The 24,521-nt window shown below is 34.4% G+C and overlaps 1 protein-coding gene across 3 annotated transcripts in view; it reads right to left on the bottom strand.

The window, feature by feature from the left end:
- Window positions 1–253: 253 nt before the first annotated feature.
- LOC128860072 (uncharacterized) overlaps window positions 254–24,521 on the bottom strand; it is a 35,031-nt gene continuing 10,763 nt past the window's right edge. For all 3 annotated transcript variants that reach the window (XM_054097316.1, XM_054097318.1, XM_054097315.1), the window contains 3 exons: window positions 19,024–19,440; window positions 1,890–2,064; window positions 254–1,178 (listed from right to left, as the gene is read on the bottom strand). In XM_054097316.1, coding sequence (XP_053953291.1) covers window positions 1,023–1,178; window positions 1,890–2,064; window positions 19,024–19,440 — 748 coding nt within the window. In that variant the 3' untranslated portion in view covers window positions 254–1,022. The remainder of the gene's footprint in view (window positions 1,179–1,889; window positions 2,065–19,023; window positions 19,441–24,521) is intronic.

Below are 24,521 nucleotides of genomic sequence, written 5' to 3'. Positions count from 1 at the left end.
CATTCACATATAGTTTTCTAAAATGTAAATGTACTTGAGTTGCGTTTTTTTATTTTTTTATAATGGTTTTTTTTGGTACTTAATAAAATTAAAAGTTATTGAAAGCACTGAGAATTTAGTTAACAGTGCGCACTACAACACAAATTTATATAAATATTTATTATTGTTTTTATATATATGTATCTATATATCTTTATATATATATATTTACATTCATGCGTAACTATTTTTTCTTTTGTTTGTGTATTGCTGCTAAACCTATCTTCTAAATTATGCTTATAGTTTTGGTTTTTGTTTTTATATTTTATTTAATTTTTTAAATTTTGTGTTTGGGTCATTTTTTGGTTTCGGTTGATTCTAGCGGCCTTTGAAGGGCTTACATGGTTCTAAGTATAATTTCACAATTTTTTCCATTTCGATTATAATGGCATAATAATTTTCACATAAATCTATATCATATTTTAAAGCTTTAATTGCATATATATGTTGTTTGTGTTTTTCTATTTTTTTTGTGTTGTTATTTGCAAGGTTACACACAATTTAATTTCATAAAAAATATTTGTTGCTGTAAGAAAAGAAAATGAAAAGTACATTTTTCAAGCATTACATTTAATGTTTTTTGTAGCAGTTCTTGCAGTGTACAACAAAACTTCTTAGTACTCTAAGTTAATAACAATTTTGTTTTACGATTTTGCCAGAAACAAAAAATCAAGCTTAATCATACTATAATTTATATATATATTGTTTATGCTTAAGTTTCATTTTATATTTACTCTCAAGTACTTGTTTCCTTTTAGAAGACTTTTCACATGTTCACATTTCACATTTGTTTTTGCTTTTCGGGCATTTATTTTGCTCTTTCGGTTTTGCCTAAATAATTTTATTACTTTCTTTAACCTAACTGTACAATTTTTTTATATAATATAATAGAATATTTTCCACTTAGCTAGTTTTTAGTATTGCCTTTCGTTTTGATCACACCTTCTCTCCGCTCTTTGCCATCATCACTCATCACTCAACATTCAGTTATTTGTCATTTGGTATTTGGTTAGATCCAGCAAATGTTCGTAGAGTAGATCCTCATGTGGCGTCAAACCGATCATTATCCAACCACAGATGGCGCCAATGCTGCGCGTCACCGACAAACTACTCCATACGCTCAATACGCTGTTGCTATACTGCTCCGTGGAGAAGAAGAAAAAAATTATAGAATTAATGTATGAAACTGCAATTTAACGTTCAATTGAAGTTATGTATTTAAAAACAAAAATCCACAAACTATATTTTAGTTATGCTCTAAATCGCAACAGATAAATTTCAAATTCCCTAACAGAAGAAAAACAAATTATGGCGAGAATATTCGGCATGGTTTTACTGTGTACGCCAGAGGGATAATGACCCGGAAAATGCACACTAAAAATCTCATTATTCTAGCGGTAAACTTAAAGCTCACCATCCCTATGACAACTGGTAAAAACGAATACTTATAAATTAGCAAACAGCCAGCGAAGAATATCCACTTTTGTCTTAAGTAGATCAAAGCAAAGAATGTTCGAATGACTCTGAAATTATCTCTCAAAGTCTCTCAGCAGAAACTGAAAGGCCCTGTGCTGTAACGTTAAGGGCTTGCGCAAATCACATTCTCATTTCAGTCAGTGAATCTTACTTTAGTATCGAAGAGCTTCTCAAAAGTCTAAGAATCCGTAACTTAATATTGAGCGATCTACAGCTGTGTATGTTGAACTCTTTAACTCTTGGCTTTCTCAAAAATTCGCTTGTTAGAGCTGGTTAACCATCGCTTCGACCTAAATTTTCTCACTCTATTCTTATTTTATTTTATATATTTTTTTAATATTCTATTGACCTCTTCTTTGTCATTACTAACTTACCATTTCCTCTTGCGTTAGCGTCACATTCGCATTGTTGCTGTAATAGAGTCGTTCGTCAATTGAATCGGAGCAGATCGTTAATATTATTGTCGCTATATAAATCATTGCAATGATTAACCAACGAAATGAGACTAACTCGGTGGCATTGCTGAAATCCCAACGGCAAATATCCATGCTGCAAAAAAAAAAAGAAATAAAACTAAATATTTAGACTGAAGTATTTGTGAAAACTCAATAATTTTTAGTTATTACAAAATAATTTTTTTTGTTTTGCAAAAAGGTTTATATGGCGCAAAATTATTCACCCTTTTTTAATTATTTATAATAATTTCCTGACTAGTATTTTCTTAATACAATTCCAACTGTTTTATGGGACATTTGTTTGTTTCTCATGTGATAAAAAAGGTGGTACAAAATTAATCATCCGTTTTTTTTTTAATAACTTTTTCCCTAAATAAAAAATAATTATTTTGCAGTTATTTTTTTAATTTAATTCCAATTGTTTGTTGGGGCATTTGTTTGTTTCTCATGTGTTATAAATAAATGGTGGCGCAAAATTTTGAATAACTTTTTTACTAAAAAAGCAATAATTTTTTTGTATTAAATTTGATTTTAACTGTTAGAAGGCACATTTGTTTCCTTCTCAGCTGTTATATAAGGTGACGCAAAATCAGTCCTCGATTCTTTTTTTATTAACTTTTTTGTTAAAATAAAATATTTTGTGTGATGATAAGCATACCAGCATAAGTATACCAGCAAGGAACTCAAAATTATGAAACCTCTAAAATTTTAAATTTTTTTATCGAGGAACTTTGGTAAAAATTACGAGAACTCAAAAAAAAATGTTCCAAACATTTTTTTTTTTTTTCAGTGTATCTAGATTGCTCTTATAAGTTGTTGTTTTTTTGGTTGGAAGGTTTACGAAATAAATTTAATAATAATTTTTTCTTGCAATAAATGTAACAAGCTATTGCCTTAAATTTAAATTTAGGCATAGAAAAAATTGCAAATTTATTGCAATAACTTTTTCTTTTTTTTTGTAAGAAGTTATCAATAAACTTTTAACCTTAAAGTAAGAATTTCGTAAAGCCGAAAATGTTTTTCTAGTTTTCAATTTTCCTGTAAAAGGAGTCCAGCAGCTTTTTCTGAGGTCAAAATGTTTGTTTGTTTCTAATTTTTTTTTTTTGCGGAAAAGGTATCAAGAAATTTGACCTTATTGATTTTAATTCGTTTGGTTGGGAGGTTTGCAAATAACTTTTTTTCTATTATATATTTTCTACAAAAAGTGTGAAGATGCGTTTGCATTAAAGTCAACATTACAAGTAGCTAAAATTTGATTATTAAAAAAATGTTTTTTTTTTGTTACAGAAATGGTCAAGAAATGTTTGCGTTAAAATCAAAATTGCGACTTAAAAACAAAAACGTCAACAAAAACATTTTTTTTCTTGCAAAAAAGGTGTAGAAACTTTTACATTAATGTCAAAATTGTGAAAATTTAAATTATTTATTTTCAACATATTTTTTCTACGCATCAAACAATTTTCCGTCTATGTTATAATAACATCATTTTCTTTTTTTTTTTTTGCAAAAGGTATCAGGTTGCCTTTGTCTTAAAGTACAAATTGCGAAAAATAATAATTTGCTTGTTATAATAAAAACAAAATTTTTGCAGAAGGTATCAAGAAGCTGTTTGGAGTTAAAAGTTCTTTGATTAAAAAAAAAAAAATTGCGAATAGTGTCAAAAAATTTAGCTGTGTTTAAAATATTTTTTTTATTTCTTTTCTTTTTTTTTGCAAAAAGTGTCAAGAAGCTTTTGCCTCACAGTGAAGATTACAAAAAGACAAATATTTATTTTTGCTACCCTATTAATTTTTTTAACAGAAGTTGTAAAAAACTCTTTCGTTAAAGTCAAAATTTCGAAAATTCGAAATAGTTTTAATTCAACAAAATATTTTTTTTATGGAAAGGGAATGAAGAAACGTTTACCTTGAGTTCAAAATTGCGAAATATCAAAACTTTCTTATTGTAACAAAAAAAAACAAAAAACATTACTGAAGTTATGAAGAAACTTCTGCCTTAAAGGGAAGATTGCGTGGAAGACGGAATTAATGGAAGTAAAAACAATTTTTTGTTGCAACAAAAATAAAATGTTTACAGAAGTTAAAGAAGCTTTTGGCTTAAATTAAAAATTACGAAGTCTCAGAATTTTCTTGTTGCAACATAAGCAAATTTTTTTCTGAAGTTAAAGAAGCTTTTGGCTTAAATTAAAAATTACGAAAAGCCTTATTGTAACAAAAACAAACTAAAAAATTACAGAAATTGTTAAAAAACACTTGCGTTAAAGTCAAAATTGCAAACAGCTAACATTATTTTTTATTAATATAAAAAAAATTGTTTTTTTTTTTTTAAAAAAGCGTTTTTGTTTTTAAGTCGTTTTCTTGCAAAAGGTTTAGCGTTATTAATTATAATTCTTTTGGTTGTGAGGTTCACTAAATATATTATTTTTTTTTTACAGAAGTTGTCAAGAAAAGAATACAAAAGGTCAAAATTTTCTTGTCGGAAAGAAGAGAAATATTTTGGTTTACAAAAGTTGTGCAGAAAATCTTGCAGAGAGATCGAAATTGCAAAAAATCAAACTTTCAAAAAGAGTTTTATTTCTTTTTAAGGTATTTAACAATTTATTTGGGAGGTTTATCATATTAACTTCAAAAGGAGAAATCATAGCACGAGCGCTAAGCTTCAAGCCAAATATTTCTTAAGGCACCTTTCTGGTCTAGAATTTCGAAAAAATCGATTTTTTTCATGTTATGATAGTTTATACTTTCAAAAATATTCTTGCAAATTTTTATTTTGAAATTCGTTGTAGTTTAGAGGTTAAAGTTCTTTTAAACGAGACCTGTTTGGGGTACGATGCCTACGTATAAGCGCGTTAACCATTTTTTCTCGACACTATTTTTTCCAAGTTGGCATTGGTTGTTTCTCGAAAAGTACTGAACTGATTGATTTGAATTTTTAATTTGTTATTGAGTGGACTTGTGGCTCTCGCGGGTAGCAATTTTTTTATTTTTTTTTTTTTAAGAGTGAAAAAAATCCTTTTTTTTTTTGGTTTTTCCAATAAACAGATCAAATATCTAGCAAACATTTTTTTTTTTTTTTTTTGTAAATCTGCTACCCACCATAGCGATGAGTGATGATGAATTTTCGACCGAATTTTTTTTTTTCAGACGTACCTGAGCAACCCACTCAGTTACGCCAGTGGCATGTGTTACGTCAGGGGAAGCAATATTTTGTATTATTCTCATTCTTTTTTGTAAATAAAGAATTGATCTAATGAATAAAAACGATTTTCAATTGATACTGATTGTTTTTCTTCAATTTTCAACGCCTTCAATTTTAGAAACTGTTTCTACCTTAATCCTAAATAGAAGAATAGCATTTAAATTTATTTAAAAAACAAACCTGGGAAAAAACTAAACTTCATCATATTTCATTTGACTTATTTACTCTGCTGTCCTCTCCTTTAAATTTCAGAAATACTCCCTTCCATTAATAAAAGTTCAAGCCGAAATGCACATTTGAATAATCAAAATGCTCTAAAAGTTAGTTTTCGTGTCAAAAAAAGCGTTTTTCAAATTCGGCATTTTGTGAATTCCAAGCCTGCTGCCGCATAAATAACCGCCACTACTCCCAGCATCGCTCCTTTAATTATTTATCTCAAATGAATATGAATAGCCGCAAGAGAAAGTCTAACAACGGCTGACATACCATAAATAACAAAACATGTTGGAATTTTTTTTTTCTAAATAAGTTTTTTTCACTACCTTTTTTTCAATAATAGTTTACATACATTTGCATTTAGTTTTAAATTTCAATGAATGCAGCGGTGGCATTCGGCGTATTTGGCGTTTCATGCCTTCACCACCGAAATACACGAAAATATCGAAGGAATACCACAAGAGCCATTTTCCCCCACACGAAATGTAATAATAATCAGATAATACAAAATAATAAAAGTAATGAAAAATAGAATAAATCAAATGCACGCGCATGCACCACCTACACACATACGCACACCCAATCAGAGTTCAAGCATGTGCAGGTGTAGTTGAGATGCAATACAAATACACACACAAACATATATGATTGAGAGTGCATGCACTTATAATTCTCTGCATTACAAACAAAGTTGACATTTAAAAATATTTCACACAAAAGCAAATAATAATAGTAAGTACCGCGCAGTTACGATGAAAAGAACAACAATTCGTTGTATGCACGGAAGTGAATTGAAAGGGCAAAAGACAAAAAATACCGCAAATAGTAAAATGGAAAAAATGTAGAAGCAGAGCAGCTGTGTGTAGCAGCTGCAGAAAATATTTTAAGTTGAAAAAGTTGACGTGTTAAAGGTCAAAATATTTTTCAAATGCAGGCAACACAAAACACGAACAATAACTGCACTTCAGATGTGTATACAGGTGCAAGCAGTGCCCTTGTAGGAATGCACCGAGTTAGTGAAATAAGGAAAGTTGGTTTTTTTGGTGCATTCCGCATATAAAATGTATCCAAAAAATATAGTTGGGTGTAAGAAAATTTTAGAAATCTGAGGAAGGAGCTATCTGCATTATAAAACCTCTATGGCTGCGCTCACCTCTACCTCCATTCAACACCTAACTGAAGTCGAGGAATGCAATCCGCGTGGGAGACATGATCAAAGCTAACAAGCGAGATGGTTGTGGGGGAGCTACTTTCACACATGAAATTTAAAAGCCTCCCGAACTGCGCAGCGTGTGTTTCGGAACGAGCGGCTGCTAGAGGCGTCGATTCTTCATGTTAGAAGCAGCCTAATGCTATTAAGTATACGATCATCTTACCCTCGGACCTCACCAGATCTTCCTTAAGCTTGTTACTTATGGATGTACTCCACTTTTTTCGAGCTACTGATATAAAAACGTGAATTTAGGCCCGCGATGAATGCAATCTCCAAGTGGTGCACACAGAAATGTGGAAAATCCACCTGCTAAGGCAGCAAGCACGTTAGATTAGAAGGTGCAGAATTTGTATTTATAAGGATGACCAATTTAAAGGTATCAGATTTTAAATTGAAATAAAACAAGATTTATTTTTTAAAGATAATCCCATTTTGAATTACCGCCTGGCGGACTTCGGTCGGTATCTCGTGAATAACTTTATCAATGTTGGCTTCAAATACCTAATCGAAGCTGGTTTGATCACAAAGCATTTAGACTTTACCTGTCCCCACAAATAACACAAATATACGTCCAAAGGTGAGATACCACACGATCTTGGGGACCAATCCAGTGGTCCGAGACGACAGATAAATTGCTCACCGAAGCGATGACGCAGTAAATGCATTGTTTCACGGGCTGTATGGCAAGTAGCGCTGTTTTGTTGGAACCAAATATTATGGAGATCATGGACTTCAATTTCCGGCATCAGCAAAGACGTTTATTATGGTGCGATAGCGTTCGCCATTCACCATTATATTGCCGTCAGCCTCATCTTTGAAGAAATATTGGACGATGATACATCCAGCCCATAGGCCGCACCAAACGGTGAAATGGACAACATTTGAAAAATGAAAAAAAAATTAAGTATTCAGTATGACAGTTGTTATTGTTGTTGAAGTGTTTGAGTATTTTTTTTTTTATTTTTTTGCTCTAAGTCAAACCCATTTAGTGAGGTCCAAGTATAGCAGCAAATTCTTTATTCACATAAGTAGTGGAAAAGACTTTCCTTCACCCCTTCCGCTTGACAGCTCCTGCAGATGGGTTGAAGGCGAGGTTGAGCCTGGTTGCATGATCCCCTACTTTCCAATGCCCTGTAAGAGTTGCTGTGATGCGTGAAATGTTTTGTCGAGGACATCCTAACAGGTGATTCGTCCTTTGGATTTTGTACGACGGCCATGTGATTTTGTTGTAATACATGTAGTTAATTGCTTCCATCTTCTTTCGACTAAAGCATGATAGTGCGAAGCAATGCATGCTTTTATTGTGTTCAGTGGGGTGGAGACTGCCACCGCCTCTGCTATGTCTAATCCTTTTCTTGCTTGCCCATCCGCTACCCCGTATGTTACTTTGACCGGGCACCCATATCAGTATGACAATAGTCAAGCGTGATCTGTCAAAAAACTATATTGGAAAAGCACCTCCAATCTGATCACCCTTTATATAGTATATACGCGTGTTACATAGTTTCCTGTTGGGGTTTGTTTGGATGATTAGAATGCAAACTGTGTAGAAGAAAGAAAATTGCACACAGATGCATAAAAATGTAGCTACAAAAGTATGCTATAGAGGCAACAGAATTATGCGCTCTAAAGGTGATGCCAAATGGCACAATAGAAAAAAAAACAACAAATAAAGAAAAAAAACTATAACAAAAAAGTACTGAAATAAACACTCCTACTCATTCTCTCATCAACCACCCAGCAATGAGCTCACTTTGGTATGTCGGTACTTATTTCATTATTATGTAAAAGTGAAATAGGAGACTATTTTGAAAATGTCAAAGGCGCATTCATGTCAGCACGTCATACGCTACAAAAATAACAAAGAAAGTTTTAATAATAACCCTCAAATGTACGAGACATGCACACATACACTCGTATATATACATATTTATATGTGTGGGTATGGATGTGGTGGGAAAGCGATATGTTTGACGTGATGGTGTGACGATGAAAGCCGTATGGGCGTTGTTTTCCGGACACATCATTTTGTAATTATTTCTATATTTATTTCCCGCAAAATATAGGAAATCTAGTGCCAAGAAAAAATATTTATTTTTAAATTAAATTAATAATTTGCGGGGGTGTCTCAAATGCTGGTATTTGTGAACAACACTTACACATATGTAAGCGGTTTATTTGGATTTATTTACTTATTTTTTTATTTATTTATTTTTATTTTTTTAATTTAGTCAAAAACACAAAGGTTCTTACTGACTATTGACTTGGTGCCAACATTAATATTAATAGAATATGGATGGTTCCATATGTAGAAGACCACGCAAGTGGGGAAAGGACGATTCTTCTACATTTAGTTCAAGCAGCTCACACCTTCCAAGATTAGCCCAAGTATCCTCTAGGTAGCTTCCGAACATCCGTTCGAGAGCGAGCCAACGTGAGAAGGCGAAGCATTCTAGGAACGCTGGTCGTGCGCTGGGTTTGGGACCCGCCTCTTAAAAATTCCCCCCATTAAAAGATGTAAAAAGCCTCGGAAGAGAACTTTCTATACTGATCATGACCCCTGCAAAAGAACTAAGGACTACGATTTGAGGGCATGCACCTGGAATTTCCGGTTCCTTAATGGGAAGTGGGGCTCTCATCATGCCCGTCCTAGCGTATGACGCAGAAGTCTGGACGATGGCAACATCCGATGAAGCGACGCTTGGAGTGTTGGAGAGAAAGATTCTGCGCAAGATTTTTGGACTATGCACGTGGGCAATGGCAAAGATCGCAGGCGATGGAACGATAAGTTGTATGAGCTTTACGACGACATAGATATAGCGCAGCGAATAAAGATCCAGCGGCTACGTGAAGAACTTGGTGAATTAAATGATGTAATAAAGAAGAGAATCGATTTTTAGTTATTGTAAAATCTAACGATATGGAATTCTAGTTCTCAATAAAATTAGTGCAGAGCCCGAGCAATATGTGTATTGACTTCGAAATTCATTTTGAATATCTTGAGATAAAAAGGATAAGAGCTTCATAGAGGTCTCGGCGGAATAGCGCTAAGGCAACAGTGAATGACGAACGCTATCGCGCCATGATAAACGACTCTTTGGCGACTATTCCTGGAACTTTGGCATACACAGTAACCACTTTTGCAACGCCTGCACTCCCACCATCCATACAAGCACACACGCCTACGATGACCGCGAAGAAGTGTTTTAAATTTATGATGTATTATCTCAATCAAGCACTCACTCTCACACGCACGCACACACAGTCACATACTAGCGTGCTACTGCCATATGAGCATTCATTAACCTTTGAAAACTTTGAGTAAGAGTACTAAGAAGCCGCATAACCAACTCAACCAACACATCACTCCCATGTATTAGCCAGCTCTTCGCTCTTCAGACTAGTAGGTAGTTCAACTAGTGATCCATTTTTCAATGGCCACTAAATCAGTGCACCAATTTTCTGAATTTATTTTTTCTCATTTTATCTTTTACTACTTTAATTTACATTTCTGCTGCGGTAAGCGTTTAAATATTGATTTTGTTGTATCCCTCACCCTTTCGTCAAGGTCAATGTGTTCTTGAAATATCTAATAAGTACTAATTTTACATTGCATTACAGGCAGGAATTATATATTACTTTGTGTAAGAAAATATATAACAATTCAAGCGCCCGCAGTCAATTTGTGAAATTGCTTTTACCAACCGCCACACATGTGAATGTTTGCACAGGAGAATAAATACAGGTTTTTTTTCTTGTGTGAGTATTAGTGTGGTACGCTACCCTAAATTGCATCTTCTTTCCTTTCCATACCCACCACACAGTATTGGAAAGTGGAGAAATGAAGCGAATTAAACGCTGCTGCTGTTAGACAAGGCTGTTCACAGCACCTCCGGAAATGTGTGTTCATGTTCAGACATAAGAACATAGGCGGTGAACGGGAGGCAGCGCGAATTGCCTAAATTAAAGGTCTGCTCGATCGAATCGATAGTAGGGACACCAGGTGGGACCAATACAAGACGAAATTCAAGAAATAAAATTGCGAAAATTAGCTAAGAGCAAATGGTTAGGCCTTAGTCCATGCCAATAAACCGAAATCTACTGATGCCCTCAAAATCAACATAACTCAGGCCTTTGGTTAGATCTGTGCAACAGAGTCATAGAAAATTATTCCTCTTGAGTTGGTGCTACCGTGCGAGGACGCGCTGAATATTTGAATAATGTCATATTCCATGCGGGACGATTTACATGGACCATTCAAATAAAAACAGAATTACGTTCATATTTCACACACAGCTTTTTATGTCATTTCGACAGAAATGACATTTTTACATTTCGCTTTATTTCTTAAATATTTACATTTTGTAAAAATTTAAACGTTCTAAGATTTTGGAAATTTCGAGTTCTTATTTCTCAAAAATTTAAATTTTTCTGGGAAATTTTTTTGATTACTTTGACTACTTTGACTTAAATTTTCTGAAATTTTTAAACATTCTAAATTTTTCGAAATTTCTCCGAAAATTTTTTCTAAAAACTTAACTTTCTGAAATTTTTAAACATTCTAAAATTTTCGACATTTCTCTGAAATTTTTCTGAAAAATTGAAATTTTCTGAAATTTTTAAGCAATCTAAAATTTTCGAAATTTGCTGAAATTTTTCTGAAAAAATTTAAGTTTTCTGAAATTTTTAAACATTTCAAAGTTTGAAAATCTCAAAATTCCGCTCTCTCATTCCTAAATTTTTTTTAATTTTCGAAAAATTTTACATGTTTTAAGCTTTTAAACTTTCAGAGATTTTACTATAGAGATTTTACTACACAAAATTTTCCTAAATTTCTAAATTTTCTAATTTCTTAATACTTCAAAATTATTAAATTTCTTAAAATTCTTTAATTACAATTTTCTAAATATTTTTCATTTTAATTTTCCCAAAATTCTGAGTTTCTAAAAGATTTAAAGCTCTAAAATTTTAGAATTTTTTACCAGTTTTCAATTTTAGTATTCATTAATTTAAGAAGGAAAATTTAATTTTCTATAATTTTTAAACTTTTTTAATTTTTTTCTCGTAATTATAAACTTCGAAATAATTTAAGCTAAAAAAATTTAAATTTCCTAACATTTTTATATTTTTAAATATGCTAAACAAAATTTAATTTTCTTTAAAAAATTTTTGAAATGCATAATTTACTGAAATTTTTAAATTTAAATACTCGAAAATTATGAAATTTTCTAATTTCTTAAAATTCCTAAATTTTACAATATTTTAAATTTTGTAAAGGTATTGAATTTCTGAGCAATAAAATATTGAAATATCCTAATTTTCACATTTTAAGACTTTAAATTTTCTATAATTTTTCTCTTAATTTTATACTTCAAAATAATTTAAACTAAAAAAATTTTTAATTTTCTACAATTTTTTCTACCATTTTTATATATTTAAATTTGCTAAACAAAATTTAACTTTTAAATAAAACTTTTAAAATGCATAATTTTCTGAAATTTTTGAGTTTTCTAAAGCTTTTAAATATTCGAAAATTATGAAATTAAATAAAATAAAATAAAAATATTGAATTTCTGAACATTGAAATATCCTAATTTCCACATTTAAAGAATTTAAATTTTCTGAAATTCTTAAAATTTCAAAATTTTTCGAACCTTAAAAAAAATTTAAGCTATAAAAATTTTAAATTTTCTACAATTTTCCATACTTTTCATTTCCATATTTTTTTAACATATATTTTCTATAATTTTTAAAATTTCAAAATTTTTTGAACCTTAAAAAAATTTAAGCAATAAAAATTCAAAATTTTCTACAATATTTTCTATCATTTCCAAATTTTTAAATTTACTAAACAAAACTGAATTTTAATTTCTTATAGCTTGAAAATTTTTTAAATGTATGGAACTTTCAAAATAATTTAAAATTTCTCCAATTTTCTCTATCGTTTTTGTATTTTTAAATTTACTAAAGAAATTTAACACTCTATTGAGAAATTTTTAAATCTGCTAATACTATATTACCAGTTTCTAAAAAATTTGAATTGCTTTAATATTATAAATTTTTATGATCACCATTTTCTAATTTTCTGAAGTTTTGAAATTTTCTAAGGTTTCTAAACATTTGAACTTATGAAATTTTCTAATTTCTAAAACTTTCTGAATTGTCTAACTTTCTGAGTTCTTAATTTTTTAAAGACATTTAATTTCTTAAAATTTCATAATTTTCAATTTTAACAGTTTTAATTTCCCAAAATTTTTATTATTTTATAATTTTTATTTTTTTATTTTTTTTATTATTTATAAATTTTTCTCAATTCTCTAAACTCTTTTTAATCTGTCACAAAAAAAATAAATGGTGATGAAATGGCAATAAACAATTGCAGTAAGCCTTTTTAGACTCCAATTATTTGCTATATCTTCTCTAGGCGCCCTTCCGTGCTGCAGCCGATTCGTTAAAGGTCAATTTTACAAACACTTGAAAATATGCAGCGTAGTAGCGCAAAATACTCGTGCGCTTCCAATGGCAAACAGTCAGCTGATGGCCTTCTCTACAGCAAAACTGTGCCGTATATTATAAATCAGTGACGTAGTAGTCATTATATGGCCCATAGAGATGGGAGACGCTGAGGGCAAGCTTAAGCGTCTCTAGCATATTGAAAACGGTACTCGTGCACAACTGTGACAAGAGAAAACAAAAAGAGCAACAACAAATCGCAAGTCATTACACGTGGCTGTGAATGTTTGCGCTCTTAAGTGAACTGCAGTTTTAAGGTAAAATGTTTCTTAAGCCCATTCATGTATGCACATACACACTTGCATATAAATACACAAGTATATACTCAAATATGTACAAGCACTCACATACACACATACTGGATGTAAGTGTTTGTGACTATGCCATTTTTCTATTGCTATATTTATATTTTGAGGTTTTATTCTGGTCCGAAGGTTATTAAAAATATCACAGCCAGATCTGTGTTATCATCGCAAAGTGCACTTTTTCATGTTCATCCAACCATACATTTATTTTTGTGCAAAATCTACTGTATTTATAAGCGCTTGTGTGCATTTATTTAACTCTCAAACGCTGTATTATTAGCAATTTTTTGTAGCCACTTTCTATATTTATTCAAACATTGCTGCTGCTCTTGCACACATGACTTGCTTCATAATTTCACAGTTGTGGTTGCGGTCGTATTGTTACGTACAATAGATGATATACATACAGACATACACAGCTTTCCTAGTCTTAAGCAGTAACATATTCATGCTGGTTACATACGAAGCGTTTTTTACTCAATTCTTACTTTCAAAGAATTTAGTAATTAAAATCGCTAACTGGGTGAAACTGATTATAAATGAAATGGCTGTATTTAACATGCACCGGAATATTAGAATTTTGCGCATTTAACGGTTCATCGTAATATATATTAGAAAGTATGTATTTAACACATCAAAATGTTCAGAATGATCAGAGGAAAACATTTTACCATATAGTAGTCTATACAGGTATAGCCAAGTTTAAAAGAATAGATCAGCCCTCATAGAAGTCAGGTATATGTAATTTTATCAAAACAGTATTGAGTTAAACCTATTAATTTTAAATTTATAACAATTTTTACGGGAATACTATATAGGAGTGTGAATATTTATTGTAAGTCCAGCGGTGTAATTATTGTTCTATTTTATATCTGATAGGCATTCTTTTACGGAGAAACACACAATTAGGTTAGGTTAGATTTACCTGGATGGATGAAAGCCATCAAGCTTTCAGTTCAGTACCAGATGGAGCTTGACCCTTACGTTTCCTTGTAATAGGCTTCTTGTAATAAGCCTGCGTCTTTTGCGAATCTAAGTAAGCTCTGAAGTTCTAACGCCGAGAGACATTCTAACCTCTCATATTGTAGAGCTCCTAAACATTTCATTCGGGTTCTAGCTAATGCAAGGCAAGAACATAGAAGGTGTTCAAGAGTTTCCCTCTCTTCTAGTTCATTGCAAAATCTGCAGCTAGCATTGTTTGCAATTACCATGTTGTATGCGTGATCTTGTCTTGCCGCTAACAAATTGAGGCCTATCAGTGTACCTACGATAGTTCTGCTTCCTTTTCCAGACAGAGCTAGTACGAATCGGCCGTATTTGTCTGCATTTTGTGTATACATGATTTTCGCGGTTTTGCAAGTGGCTAGATTATTCCACCTCCTGTCTATCCGTGTTTTCATGTCCGCAGCAATGTCATTGTATACCGTATTTAAAGGTTTCAGTATATCGTTTTCTTGTTCAAATGGGATGTAAACAGCGCTTTTGGCAATCTCATCTACAATTTCGTTTCCTGCAATGCCCTTATGTCCGGTTACCCAATAGACGTATAACCGTCTCTTTGGAATCTTTTCGGAAACTCTTCGCCCAATTGTATTTCGGAGTCATATAGTCCGTATTGGTCCGATATCTTCTAGTAAAAAGTATCATATACGTTTTATCACCGTTTATACCCAAGCCTGTCTTAGTTGCACTGTTGCTAGTGTACTTCAAAGCAATTATTTTCTATAGAATTTTAGCCGGACTTTCAGATAAAAAATTAAAAAGAAATCAAAGCATTATTTAAAACAAAAATCAAAAAATGCAATATATCAGTAAAATTGGTAGAGTAAAACGACAGTACGTAGAAACACTGCAATAGAATACTATGGCAGGCAAAGAGGTTGAGATCTTCATAACGCCAGAACACTGAAATAAACACCGATACACTAAAAAAGTTAAAATTTCTTTCACTTTTAATCACTGTTTTAACACCTCTCTCTTTGATCCAGCCTACTGAAAGAGCAAAATTCCAGAGAGTGGCAGAGTAATACCAGCATTAGTTTCCAACAAATCAGAGGCTGTAACTCGAGTTTGAAGAACGCAGCACAATACCTGATAAAGTGTTGGGCTGAGTTTGCAGCCTCCATTCATGAGGAACAGATGTTGTCGTAACCTCCTTAAATGCGTGGCAAATATACAATACAATAATGACCAGTGAAAATATCAACAATTTTCCCCCATTGACAAAATAGATATGTAAGTTTATATATATAATTGGAGCGTACACCCTTTTTGAGTGTGTCGCCGAGCTCCTCCTCCTATTTGTGGTGTGCGTCTTGATGTTGTTCCACAAATGGAGGGACCTACACTTTTAAGCCGACTCCGAACGGCAGATATTTTTATGAGGAACTTTTTCATGGCAGAAATTCACTCGGAGGTTTGCTATTGTCTGCCGAGGGGTGACCGATATTAGAAAAAACTTGGTCAATATTACTTATATGTAAAATAACGAAAAAGTTTCTACAACGAGTAATGCCGCTTGCCTGATCTCATATTGTTTACAGACCCATTAGTGGACATGCGGTTTCACTGATGTTGCAGACGAATCGAGTCTTATTAGTCATCCTTCAGAGCACTGTATAGGAAATGCGTTAGTTAGATTGTTTCCCACTATGCTCATGTGTCCAGATACCCAAACAATATTAACTTGGTTACAAGTTCATTAATAATGTGGTATTTATATTCATTCACAATGTCAGAGTGTACAACCCGAAATGAACACGACTTAGTAGGTAAGGTTTGCCTAAGACAAGGCACTTGGTGGCTCTAAGGCCCAGTGCGATAACTGCAGTTGATTTCCATCCCCTAACTAAGTTGCTTAAACCATTTAGATCTTTTTAAGAAGTCCCTCCAATCAGACATTTTGCAAATTTCAGGTTTTCAAAGAAATAATTGCCAAGATATTTGGCGCGGAGTCTTTGAAGTTCAGGACATTCATGCAAAAGTCATTGTGAGGTACACCCATTCCCCTGGCTAGGAACCAATAGTGTATTGACCCGTTATAACACTTTTGAGGACTTTGGTAGTTGAAATAAAGCCAAGCAGATATTTTGCCCTTTTAAGATTCAGTTTTGGCAGGGCGCTTTGGACACCCTGCAGTTAGTAGTCAGAGACTACATTTTTATGGTTTCCTCGATTACGCTCAAGTCAATTGCAGTATACAGTTCTTTTAGTGGAATGCTAATGTCCTCTACCACTAGCTGAAGGTCAAGCTCTGCGCCTTTCCTTGCACATTCATCCGCTCTTTCATTTCCATCTACTCCAGAGTGGCCAGGAATCCAGCAAAGTGTGGTGTTGTCCTGTTGGATAAGCGAGAGCGACCACCTGCATTCTTTAACATTTGGAATTGATGTGCAATGACTTAGTTAAACTATCACAAAAGCAGCTACAACCTCCCATTTAAAAAAACTTTTAGATTGGCATCAGTTCAACCGCGTTAACCCGAACTTTTAACCAAAACTTTTTAACCAGTGCAGAAATTTAGGTCCCAAAGTAGAATGAAACTAATTTAGAATGAAAGTACCAGGGATAATACATATATAGTAACATCAGCAAAGCTTTTTGCATTCGTAGGTAAAATTTTTTTGGAACCTACCTAATTTTTAAACTTAATTTTTAAATTACAGTGACGGACCGAAGATGGACGCGGCGTCGACTCTGATGTATATTCGAAATACTTCGAAACTTCCAAGTCTTTTCACCTGGGGAATTGGAATAGTATCTTTCAAGCCAAGGTTCTGAAGATAGCTTCCCTTATCAGGATAATTATGCAGGATAATTATAAACCATTAAAAACAACTATTTTTTCAGATAGTCAAGCAGCCATTTTAGCTTAATCTTAAAGCTTTGCTAATGCTCTGGGTACCTAAAGGAACATGGAAAGAAATGAGAAAGCTGATGAACTAGCAAGACAGGGAACATCCTTTAACGAATCTGAAGCGGTTGAAATTCGTTGTCTGAAAGGCGTGCGCAAAAGGGAGATCTTCTATTCCAGAAGCAGGCCGTTGATAGATGGACTAACACGGATATCTGCAAAATAACTAAACAAACGCGTCACAATTTCAACAACTACAGAATTGACGAGTTGCTATGAAAGCAACGAGCAGACATTTTCAGAATTACGTCAACAATAAAAGGTCATAATTGGCCTTTGGGAGACCATGTCAGGAAGATAGGGTAGCCGTACAACAAAAAGAAATAGGTTTTCACTATCTGTGTGAGTGCTCAATTGTGGATGCTCAATAACATAAAATGTTGGGGAAATTCTGAACTTGAAATAAAGAAAGCACATTTTCGATTATTTGGGCTCCAATTTCAATGAGCTCCAATGGCAACTTCGATTTCGTGTTTTAAAGCGTCAATCGTCTCTGGATGGTTCGCATAGCATTTGTCCTTAACGGCTCCCCACAAAAAATAGTCCAACCAGCTTAAATCACAGCTCCGAGGCGGCCAATTGATATCGAAATTCAAAAACGGTAGCCAAAAGTTCGAGTGAAGTTGCACCGTCCTGTTGAAACCAAATGTCGTCCATGTCATCCTCTTCAATTTTTGGAAACAACTCGTTGAGCATGTCACGGTAACGCTCGCCATTTACTGTAACCGCGGAAGAAGAAGAAGACTCACCACTTTGGAAATAGGTTTTCAATATTTCCCAATTTCGTTCAAGCATATAGCGTCCCATTTCGTAAATGTCAAACCTTTAAGTAAATTATGAACACATTTGACATGTCATTTGTGTTACCATTCTCAAAAAATTAGATGGTTCAAAAAGAGAACGCTATATGACCCACCCTGTAATATAATTTCACGAGTAATATTTTTTTAGAATATTTTAACCTATTGGCGCCCTCGAAATAGGATCGCTTCACTCTTTTTCGGAGAATTTTCAAATGAATGCATTTGCAAGGTCGCTAGAGGGTTAAAATGTTCGAGAAAATTCTTTCTCAGAAAATTTCGCAAGGGGTCTTCTCTGACAGAATTTACATAAAATGAACATGAAAGCCTACAGAATCTAAAATAACAAATAGTACTTCTCCAGTTACCCCTGAGGTATGCAACACTTTTTACTCTTTCTTTCATAGGCATTTACATTGTGAATGCGCAAAGCTATAGTTCTACCTGTGTTGGTAATTGCATTTTTTAATGCCTTAGGAAAAGGTTGGCTTGTTCTTAACTTCGTATTCAGAATTTATGTAAAACAGGAAGATTTACAAAAATAAAGGAGCTACATTGAGGCAAATTGAAAGCAAATCATCCAAATATGTTGATGTTCCAAGTATAAAAATACCATTACGCCACTCGGAGATCATTCATCTGTTTCAAGCGCGTTTTCATTTAAACTTCAACTTTTTCTATCATTCTGCTGTTTGCGTGATGCAATAGTGAACAGCTTTGGTACTGAGCTTACCATCCTCCCATTAGTGTAGGGTACTATTTTTTTCTTTACTATTTTTTATATGCATTTTGCGCTTTTCTCCTATTTATTATCTTTATACGTATTTCAGGATTTCTTATCACCATTTAAATTCGAAACCGCTAAGCAAATTTTTTCCCTCACACACAAACTTACCGATCAAATACCGACACCATGCAGACAATCGCCAAACAATAGAATGTATTCAGATAGATCTCAGCAAATGAAGCATAATCCTCCACGAAGCTAAATGTTTGCTGCGTGCCACTTAGCGTAGGTTTACCATCGACATCCACACCGCCGACATCGCCGCCACCACCGTTCACCGCTGACGCAGCTACTGTTGTCGCTGTCACTGTTGCTCCTGCTACCTCCGCACCCTGCCCCTTGGATACAGTCTCGCCAGCAAGACTAAGTACCCGCGACCAATCCATCGGATGACTGCTTAATACGAATAGCAAATGGGCCAAAGCTAGACCAGCTAGCAAACCGTGACAGATATTCGAGATGAGTATCCAAATTCGTTGAATGACGCAGGCCAATTGTATGTTCGACGTGATCTCACGATGATGCCTATAAGAGGAGAGAGGAAAAAGGGAAAGCATATGTGAATAACATAGTTGATTGGATTTAGGAGGAATCCAATAGAAAATGTGTTGAAGAAACATGAAAACAATTGGCATAAAAGGCTTAAATGTAAATATTTGGCACTAAAACAGTGGCACGTAGCCATTTTCGGGAACGGTTATTCATATACACATGCATACATATATATACATTAGGGTGTTTCTCCAAATATAAAAATATATTTTCTGGCTTCCACTAGAATATTTCGGGGAAATATTAAAATTTACTTGAACTGGATGGATTTGAAAATACCTCAAAAATCGAGTTTTTTATAAATAAAATAAGTTTTTTAAATTCTTCTTTTTTCGAAAAGTATCTCAGGTGAAAAAGAAATTGAGTCTGTAACAACACCTCATCTGTGAATGTCCTGCACCTCGAAGAAGCCGTGCCAAATATCTTGTCGATTATTTCTTGGAACACCTGGCAAATTTGCAAAATGTGGACTGGAGGGACTAATTACCTTCTTAAAAATATCTAAGTGGTTTAAGCAACTTAGTTAGAGAATTAAAGCTTGTTTTAGACAAGCAACCTGACTAACCTAACCTAACCTAAACTACCTCAGGTGAGAGAAGAGTAAAAGGTCGCTTGTTTAAAAACCAATTTTGAATAAAGGAAAATAATTTGAAGAAAAGCAATTTTATCATATTAAAGGCATCAAAATAATGAAATTTTTTATGCCTTTTTTGACTTTTGACTTTTGGAAGATAGATTTAAAGAAAATTTAAATAACTACACCCAGTTTTGATAGATTTAGTTTAAACTGAGGCAAACTGGTGGTGTTTTTTCAAGCGGAGCTCTTCGCGATCCTGCAGGCATGCAAAATGCTTAGGGATCGTTGTTGGGAGGTAGACCTAAATATCTTTTCTGATAGTCAAGCTGTGATCAAAACCCTGTCGTCGCCATGTTGCAGATCTCTTCTGGTCAACTCCTATAAGGAGGAGATCAAACGCCGCAAACGTGCAAGAAACAGTTCTCATCTTAAAGGAAAATTAAACTTTTTTCAGTTGTCTCCATTTCAGATATCAGTATCTCCTTGACCGTTCTTAAAGGGAAACTGCACAATTTCTTTCTTAAAAAAGCGCGAAACAGACAGAGTTCTATCGTATCGTGTGCTATCTCAAAACACGTTGGCCTCAGTACGACAGAAGAAGGAGGCTTAAAATGCTGGGGATCCACCGCCATTAAATTTCCAAACACATAGCGATGCTCACCAGTCACTGGGTGATCACAACCCCAATGCAGAAGTTGTGGGGATCCTGCAGACAAAGAGACTGTTACACACTTTATTTGCAAATATCCCGGTTTGGCGACTAGGCGCTTGAGGTTCCTTAATGTGCCTTCTGCGGATAGCCTGGGGCAGTTCTCTAGTTGGTACCACAACGGGGTAGTGCTGTGTAACACGGAAACCTTAGTATTTATTTATCATGGAACTCTTTAGACGCTCTTATGAAGCGTAGACTAGGTTTTATCCCAACACCGGGTAGTTCCGTAACAGAGTCAAAGAAGTATTTTTCTAACAACCTTGTCCTGCTTCTAGCTGAGATTAGACAATTTCAGAAGAACTGTTGTACTGTATATTCCCTTCCTCGTCTCTACAACTTGTGCAGTATTCAGGAGAAAATACTCCTAGCCTAGAAGAGTGCCTACCTAACAGCCAATGACCAGGGACGCAAGCCACGACCTTCGAGATGTTCTCTCTTGAGACGACGAACAATTCTCCTGATATTTTCTTATCTATTTGCGACCAAATTAGCCTGGTTGCAATTCAAGTATTTTCTCCTCTCCATGACCTATTGGCTTTTTGGAGATAATTATTTTTTATCCATAATTTGCAAGTTGCCATAGGAATTCCAATATTGCCTCTGTTTTCAAGCAGTGGAAGATTCGTATTATTTCTGGCTAGCTCATCGGCCTTGCAATTCACTTCAATACCCAATATCATTTAGAGCGTGTTGACATTTTTCCCCCCTCTTTTCCATGGTCTTTGAGTTTGACACACTCTTCTTGACGGGATGTTAGTCTTGAAGAGCCCCTCGAAGGTGGGTTTAGGAAAAGAGTACTCGATTCATTGATTAAAACTGCCTGTTTCTTTAAGTTTTGTAATTTTTTGCAGATAGTGATCTACATTATGGCATCAAAATGGCACCCTAGTGATACTTGTAATGTATCCGTGGTACTCTTGTCACCTAATTGTAAAGGTATTTTTTCACTTTCCTTGATTTCTTAGAAAATTAACCCATTCCCAACAAAAATTTTTTTTTTGCAAATATTATTATTTTATATAATATATGTTGCTAAAATTTTTCAGCATTTTTATTCGCACGCTCTAAGTTTCAACTCTCTTACCATGTGAGTTAATTTTTTTGAAAAAAATATTTTTAAAAACTCATTTTATTTATTTGGTAGTACTTGGTCCAGTTCAAGTTATTCTCAAAATTTTTTCGATACTTTTTGATGGGAGTCTTAAGAATATAATAAACTTCATAATTCGTATCGAAAAAACGTACCAATTATTATTATTATTTTTTTTTTTTTATATGAGGAATAATCCACCCGAACTTAGATATATATGAATGTTCTTATATGCATACATTTTGCAAAGTATAGCCAAGAGATTTCCTTCACTTAAATTACGACATTGTTGTGAATGGCAGTACAACAACACCGAATGGTAACTATTACTATTTTTATATGCCTGCGATAAGTTTCTCTTTTTTTAAATTACTGGCAATAACATTTTTTTCCTTTATTTTCCGTGCCTTTCTCGCACACTGCGTATTTTCAAAAGCGTCATTCGCTGAATTCGATACAAATACACCAAAAATGTAAGGGTATCACCAAAGAAGCACATTTCAACGCCCACAAGCACCTTTTCCCCGATCTACAAATGGAAGCTTCATTGCTCAGACGGTCATTGTGTCCGGACGTCGTGTCTAGAGACGTAGGCGTATGGTCGTAATCAGCTGCACCCCACAGACCACGCACACAACTACCTCTGTTTCGTATTTGTTGACGACTTTGCACGCATCGCATAAAATCGCTGAGCCTACGTGGTATGACCTTTTTGCATATTTTTGGATTTAATCTTCTTTTTCTTTTGCTTTTTTTTTTTTGAGGCGCAGAATTCTTGTAATTTGCGTAGGCGTAAACGCTTATAAGGCAAATGTCGAAAATCTTGCAAATGAGACTCATTTTATTGCTAATGCAAGGCAAATACACAATCATCCACAGCGCACACACACACATACATACAGACCTATAGGCATTAGCAACGATTGTGCGTTTTATGTTTTGCGATTTGCGATATGCGATGGCGGATGTGCCCGTTTTTATTGCCTAAAAATAGCAACCAGCTTTTTACCGACAGCCAAAAATAAATTCGACTAATGAAATTTACAGTGTAGGACATAACGTAAGCACCTGTTTATTCAGCCAGAGATTACTGGATTGTTGCCTTTTATTTGCATATTCACACGGCCTGGCGTCCAATGGAGATACTTTTTTGGGAATTTGTTAATCAGAAGATTTCTAATCAGGATGGCGTATATTTTGTTATTTTGAATATTTTATGTGGCATTTATTTAAAAAAAGAATCAGTATAAAGTTGCTGCACCTATTTGTTGTGTATTTTGTTACTTCGTCTCATCTTCTTATGTGACGCTACAACCCTGAGTCGATTTTTGACCGAATCTATAATACAGCAGCACTTGGCCCTTTCAACGGAGATATGGCATTTCGCTTTTTGGGTAACATGAAGCGTCTTCTTTCATACGGTTGACATGGCCACGTCAGCGTAGCCGCTGTTCCACTCTTACGGATAATTTTTCTATTGAAGGCTCCGAGCACTGACATTGTCTGTGCCATATAGCAGGGCGAGAATGATAAGCTCTTTGTAGAGTGCCAGTTTCGTCCTTCGCGAGAGAATTGTGCTTATCAATTGCCTTTGCCTTTACCGATGAGTCATAGAATGAAATAGGGTCTGGAGTCTAATAGTCTCCAGGGTCTGAAGCCGATAGTAATAAGTATCACTATGTTATGGGGGAAATGGCAACTGTTTTTCAAACGGCAATTTTTGCCATCCTGAATGAATAATCGAGGATGGAGAAGGAGCGGGAAATTGCTTGGAGTTTTCTGTGGCAGTCAGGCTCTACTAAAGATCCTGGAGAACGCGAAGCAAACCTCAAAAATTGTTCAAGAATGTAAGAAGAAGCTTAATTCTGTCGCAAGGCAGAACAGGCTTGTGTTTATATGGATTCCAGGACACTCCGGTGTTCAAGGAAACGAAATTGCCAATGAATTGGCCTACCGTGGATCAGCGGTTCGCCCACAAGAGCCAGAGCCAATAATCAGAAACAGTTCAGCAGAAATCATGAATTGGATCGGCGATTATATATACAATCTACAAAGTGTTTTGTGACAAGTCCGAACAGAAAACTGTTAAACTTTCTACGAAAACTTGGAAGGAAAGACGTTCGGTTGATGGTCGGCATTATTACAGGACACAACTCATGGGGTCAGCATATGAGCACCATAGGAATCATTTAGGACCCAATGTGCCTGTCTTGCTTGGAGGAGTCAGATAGCACTGAGCACATTCTCTGTGAGTGTCTTGCCTTTGCTAGAGCAAGGCTACGAGTTTTGGGTTCCGATGTCGTGATACTGAGTAATATTCGTTCTCTAAAACTGAAGGATATTTACCGATTTGCCAAAGAATCTGGACAATTCTCACATTGCCTTTGTCTCCGTGAGTGTTTTAGGAGCCACCAAATCTCTTGGTGCTCCTTGACTCGAGCTATTCAAATTTCAATTTTCTCAATTGCCTAATGAGCCCAAAGTAACACTTGTTGGCAAGAGTTATTCTCCGTTTGATTTCCAGGCTGACGTCATTTTTGTTGTTGATGCTGGTCCCAAAGTAGAGAAAGTCCTTCACAACTTCGAATGGTTGGTTGTCTACACTGACTTCACTATATACGTGATTGTAGTTACCTCGGACACCATACTTTTCTTTATGAAGAGCCTATTTCCCT

Source organism: Anastrepha ludens, chromosome 4 (assembly GCF_028408465.1).
Source record: "Anastrepha ludens isolate Willacy chromosome 4, idAnaLude1.1, whole genome shotgun sequence".
NCBI lineage: Eukaryota > Metazoa > Arthropoda > Insecta > Diptera > Tephritidae > Anastrepha > Anastrepha ludens.
Note: the sequence above shows the minus strand (reverse complement) of the source record. Positions and strands in the feature narration are given on the sequence as shown.